At 54.2% G+C, this 6,098-nt stretch overlaps 1 protein-coding gene across 1 annotated transcript in view; it reads right to left on the bottom strand.

The window, feature by feature from the left end:
• The window catches only part of GLI2 (GLI family zinc finger 2), a 265,521-nt gene that overhangs the window by 31,614 nt on the left and 227,809 nt on the right, over positions 1–6,098 (bottom strand). Inside the window, exon 5 of the mRNA XM_010861267.1 lies at positions 2,955–3,140. Coding sequence (XP_010859569.1) covers positions 2,955–3,140 — 186 coding nt within the window. The remainder of the gene's footprint in view (positions 1–2,954; positions 3,141–6,098) is intronic.

Raw genomic sequence — 6,098 nt, 5'->3', positions numbered from 1 at the left:
GTCTGGTGGGGTGAGCTGGGTGGGGTGACAAGTGGAGGGGAGCCTGGATCTCCAGTGTGCGGCCTGGGCAAGTTCCTGGGTGCTGGGGACCCCAGTGAGCTCATCTTACAGCAGGGATGGGAATTCCAGCCCCAGAAAGGGGCTGAGTGGAGTCACATAGGGAGTGTGTGTGAAGTCATGGAACACAGGCAGACCTCACTTAGACGCTCGCACGCGTGCATGCAGCAGGCACTCACATATGCTGACTCAGCCTCTCCTGCCCTCTGGGGACACCTGCCTGACCACACCCCTTGGCCATGGCTTCTTCAGGGTAGGCACCACCTACCCTGAGCCCTTGGAAGGCAGACATCACTTGGGGAACCTTATGTTCAGACAACAGCAGCAACATTTATGCCCTGTATTGTTGGTGTCATCTGGTGTCTAATTGTGATGAGTAACAAGCACCCATGATCTCCCAGGAGCCGGCCTGCTCCCTGTGGGGACACCTGTAGGGCTGTTAAGGGGAGGAGAGAGAAAATCACAGAGGAACGTGTACTCAGGGGGCTGACAGGTGTCACTTCACCTGTTGTTTCATCCAGGACAAGCTCACATCCTGGACAAAACACCATCCTGGGGAAGGCACAGGGTGAGATGGACCCAGGGATCAGATGCTGGTTGCATTGCTCGGTCATGCTGTGAGTTCCCTTCAGGGCAGACCGAGGGTGACATGGAACAATGCCCACAGAGCTGGCATTGGGAGGACTGCCACGCTCCTCCCTGGTAGCACTCCTGTGAGGGGAGTGGCAGGGAACCTGGGGGCTCAGAGACCACACGAGGTGGTTCCCGTAAGTGTGAGATATAATAGAGAGGATGAGACAGGCTGGGACCTAGGACCCTTTGCTGCAGTTCTTGCACCTGGACAAATGTCTCCTCGAGCAACAAAATACAAAGACACTATAAAGGGATTAAAACAAAACAAAACAAAACTGCACACACGTGTAGTAGGAGTGAATTGTGGACAACAAGATACAAAAACAGCAAACACCCAACTGCCACTTCTTAAGGGTCAGGAGCAAAAACCAGGTGTTAGGAGCAAAAGCAAGGTACTGTACATGACCCCTGCACGCTGCAACACTTAAAGGGTGGGCAAACCACAAGCCACCCCTTCAGACTGACCCCTGGGCCCACCGTTACCCTCACCCCCAACATGAGGAACTCCCTTGGGGAGTAAGTGAGCAAGGGAATCTGTTACTTGTTCTCGCCACTCCTTACTGCAGCATGGGTCCCAGTAAAACTTTGTTTGAATTTCTTGTCTGGCCTCTGATCAATTTCTATTGACTAAAGAGGCCAGGAACCCTGGTCAGTAACAAGAAAGGGAGGGGAGGGAAGGGACATCCAGAAGGACTTCCTGGAGGAGGTAAGATCTCAGCCAAGCCTTAGGAAGTAAGGGGCTTGGCTTTGCTCCAGCCAATAAGGTGGAGTTGCATTGGCCAGGGGTGGACAGAAGCCCAGAGCAGAGGATTAGAGGATGGGGGTGGGGAGCTGAGGGATGCAGAGCACCCCCTGAGCTCTGTCTGGTCCCATGGGGCTGCCTGCAGCCCAGCAGGTCTTCCTGCAGGCCTGTCTGCTCCCTGAAATCAGGAAGTGAAGAAGGGCTTGAGGAGGACAAATCTGCAGGAGTCTTGATGTGGTTTCCAGCCCCGCTGCCTGGCCTGTATCCCTGGGTGTCTCTGGGGGGAGCTCCAAGACCAGTAGGTGGAGCAGCACTGGCTGGGGAGGGGGTGAGATGTCCTTAGCATTCTACCCCTCCTCCACCCTTTCCCACACAGGGGCCTCCATTTAACCCCAGGGGCTCAAGGTCAGGGTGCAGGTGCCCCTGTGAAAACAGCTGTGAGAGTGCAGAGGGTAGGAGGGGGTCTTAGCATCTAAGGAGGACAAGCCCACTTCATTTCCCCAGGTCACCCAATCCTGCGTCCACACAAACATGTCTGCAGCCTCCTGGCTCAGTCACTGACTACTCCATCCTCCAACTGCTCAGGCTGGAGACCCTGATGTTGTTCTCAACGCCTTTCTTCCTCCCTTACTCTGCATCCCATCCAGGAACAAATCTTGTGCCTCTTCCTTCAAAATCTATCTGAAACGACCACTTCTCCCAATATCTGCCAGCTGGAACCTCTGCTTCCACCTTGCCCCTAAATCTGTTCTTGACCAGCAGCCAGAATAGGATTTCTTTTAAGAATAAGTCAGGTCTCATTACTCTTCTGTGCAACTTTCTCCACAGGCCCCATATCACTCTGCTGTGAAAGCCCTGAGCGGCCGGCACAGCCAGCCCCAGAACTCTGGCCATACCCTACAGGCCCTGCACTCACAGGGTACCAGGTCCACTGGCCTCCTGGGCTTTTCTTGATCCCAGCAGGCACAACGCTGCTTCAGGCCCTTTGCATGTGCTGTCTCTCCTGCCTGTACCACTCTTTGGCTTATTTCTGCATGGCTCACCTCTTTCAATTCTTTGCTCCAGTATCTTCTCAGTGAGGATTTCCTCATTCAAGATGGTACCCCCATCCACTCGAAGCTCCTTATCCCATTTACTTTTTCCTTTCCTTTAGCCACACAGCATGTGGGATCTTTGCAGAGTCCCATAAGACTGCTAAGGAATTCCCCTTCCCCCATTTCTGAGCTGTCTGTCTCTCCCCACTATGCTATAAGTTCCATGAAGGCAGACGTGAGTCCTTTTTGTACTTTGGACTGTCTGCAATTCCTACAACACTCCTGGCCCTTGATGACCCACTATGTATTTCTGCGTGGTGTTTACACTTGGTCCCCCATGGAAAACAATCACGGCAGGGGTTGGGGTAAACCTTGGACCCTTCCATCTGGCTCCTCCAGGAAAAAGGAGCCACCAGCACCCGCCTCATCCCCAGAGGGAACTGTCAGCCTTGTCCTGCTTCCCACCCCAACCCCGGCCTAGCACTCACCATCCACTGGATTGAGGTAGTCATGGAGATGGGGTGCACTGGCCGCACCCCCAGTCTGCATCAGCAGGTCCCCATATGGCGCGGGGTGACCTGCCATGAGAGTCATCTGGTGGTAATAGTCTGAGGCGTTGGTGCCTGCAGCGGGAAGGCCAAAGAGCCCCCGCTCCTTAAGGTGCTCGTGAGCCACTGCAGGTGGGAGGGAGAGAAAGAAATTGTTAGAATCTGGCCAAAAAGAAGAGAAACACACACCTGGCCCGAGGAGGCCCCTCAGCGCCCTCCAGCCATCCTCCACCCACTAGAGTCCTGGGTCCCCCTCCCCTGCTGTCCCAGGTCAGCCCTGAGCAGACAGCTGGGCGGGGCTGGCTGGGGTGGGACAGTTTCTGCTGATGGGGCTGCAGCTCCCAGCCTCACATTCCTCTTTCCTCAAAGCCATAAACAACTGCTTCCTCCTCCCAGTCCAGGCCCCACAGAAGCCCCAGGCTTCAGGCTGACAGGGTCCGTGATCCACCAGAGTTTCCAAAGGAGGAAGACGATGCAATGGGAAGTGCCGGGGTGGCCAGACGGCTGGGCGCCAGGCCACACTCACCTTAACACTCAAGGCGGGACTGTGGGTGAGTGCTCGCCCAGCCTGGCCAGATAAAGCTCTCCCCGCCTGTCCCGCAGCTGCAGAACCAGGGTGGACTGTCCGCCTTCAACCTCGCACTCAGCTCTGCCTGAGGCTTAGGAAGGAGGTGGGAGGATGAACTTCAGCGTATCCTGAAGGTGCCTGGCACTCAGGGTGTGGTGCTAATTAAAGGGAGGCTTGGGAAGCAAATTTTGGGTTGGCTGAAAAGTTTGTTTGGGTTTTCCCATCAGAGGAAAATCTTAACAAATTTTTTGGCCACTCCACTATCCTGATTGGGAGTCTTGGCTTTTACCATGTGTGAAAAATTAAGAAGGCACCACCTCTCTGAGCTGGCTCAGTTTTCCATCTGTAAAATGGGGGTAATCATATGAGTCGAATTACTAGTAGAATGACAGTATCAGCCAATGTTGGGCTGGGCGTTCCTGGGTGGGTGCAGTCTCAGGGCTTTGGGATGGAATCCAGTCTCTAGGTTCACAAGCATCACCCGGTGAGCCCCTTAGCAGCTGAGGACTCTGGCACTTTAAGAGTTAAAGATGTTGAAGCCAGAGCCCAAGTATCTAAGAGTTGTCTTCACAGCCTCTCTGATATTAGCTTTGGCAGATCTTAGAGGAGATGCACGTGTGCTGGGCAGAGAGAAATAGGCAGTCCACGGAAGCAAGCCATCCTCTGCTGCTTCTTCCTCCCCTCCTCCTGCTGCATCCTCCAGGGAGAGCCCCGGGCTGCATCCTCCAGCGAGAGCCCCGGCCTGCAGCCCCATGGCCTCTCCTGCCCTGTCTGTGCCTCAAATGCCCTTCCTTCCCCCCTGCTTGTCCACCTCCTCCCTGAAGCCTTCCGTGGAATGCCCATTGTCCTCTGCAACACACATTGTGGCAGATTTGGCCTCAGACCACTGATGAAATTTCCAGCTGGCACAGCTGCTGAATGAAGCTGTCAGCCTATCTCTGCTCACTGGGGAGTTTGGTCTGGGGACCAGAGAGGCCTCAGGGTCTCTGAGCCACCCTCTGTAGGGGTTAGGGCCATGCTCATTAGCCACATCTCCTTGGTACATTCTCTGCTGTCTCAAGGGTCTAGGGGTGGGCCAAGTGGGTGTGGTCGGTGCCACAAGGCTGGTATATAGAAAGCAGGCATAAATTCAGGGCTCTGTCAACAGAAGTCTGCCTCCAGGGCAGTCTTGTCTTACCACTTAGCTCTTTGTGGCTACACTGCTGTCGGCAGCCACGAGGTCCCCGACTCACAGGCTCTCCAGGAGGGCACTCTGTTCCTCGTCCCCCTCCAGACAGCCCTCTGGCCCCTCTCTGAACCAGGCCTCGGGAGGACCGCCCTGTCACTATAGGTATTAGTTTCCTTGGGCTGCAGAAAAAAGGTTAGTTCAGACTTGCCGCTAACTGCTGTGAAACAGATTTGATTCTCTCACAGCTCTCGAGGCCGGAAGTCCCAAATCAAGGAGTCAGTCTCCTTCTTGGAGGCTTTAGGGGAATATCTGTCCCTTGCTTCTTCCAGCATCTGGGAGCTGCCAGCTTCCTTGGCTTGCGGCCACATGGCTCCATCTTTGGGTCGTCTCCCATGTCTCCCTTGTGAGGACATTTATCATTGGATTTAAGGCCCACATGGATCATCATGATGATCTCTCTGACTCAAAATCCCCAACCTAACCACGTCTGCAGAGGATCCTTTTCCATGTGAGGCAACACACCTCTTGCCCACTGCACCACATGTGAACTTCAAGGTGGGGCAGCATTCAGAACCTGGTCTGCATGCCCAGGAAAGACGTGAAGGAGCTTGGGTCCACTTTCTGGGAGATGGCAGCCCCACATGGAGTCAGCACAACCTTTCAGGGCAGCCAGGCTTGGTCAAGGCCACTCAGAGGACCCACGCAGAGTCCAGCCCTGGGTCCAATCCTAAAAGGCCATTTCCAAATGAATGCATCCTGATCGTCCATCTTCAAGTCCTGTGGCTGCAGCCATTCACCTGGTCTGGTTTCTCTTTGTGACTCTGCACTTTTCTGTCTCAAATGAATCAAACAGGTTTGTCATCTGATTCTGAGCTGGGACACTCAACATCCTCTCAAGAGGGACATGAAGCCACTGGTGGTCACCGCTGCAGCCTGGAGTCCATTTGGAGGCCATGTGCTGACCCACAAGAGATGCAGGCAGACAACCAGCCTGGCTCTGCCTTCCTTCTGCTCTGGGGGCCCCAAGACACCCTGATACAAAATCCACTCTGCTTAATACCAGCTTCTGCAGGCTTTGGTGTCTCACAACCAAATAATTCTCACCCAAGATAGGACCTCCGTGAATAAACAGAACTTATCATTCTTACATCATTTTGCATGCTAAGGGTGTTTATGAATAGTTCTTCAAAATGAGCGCAAAACCCAATGCACCCCTAGTTCTTTTGGCTCTGACCACTTATTTATCGAAAGACCTGTTGTTGAGGGGTGGCAGGGAGGAAGGCCAGCCTGTTCGCCAACCCACGGACAAGGGAGAGAAACACACAGCATCTGAGTTAGCATTGCCCCC

This window comes from Bison bison, unplaced genomic scaffold (genome assembly GCF_000754665.1).
Source record: "Bison bison bison isolate TAMUID 2011002044 unplaced genomic scaffold, Bison_UMD1.0 scf7180017864471, whole genome shotgun sequence".
In the NCBI taxonomy this organism is placed as follows: Eukaryota; Metazoa; Chordata; class Mammalia; order Artiodactyla; family Bovidae; genus Bison; species Bison bison.
The sequence above is the reverse complement of the archived record's forward strand: the minus strand, read 5'-3'. Positions and strand labels throughout refer to the sequence as shown.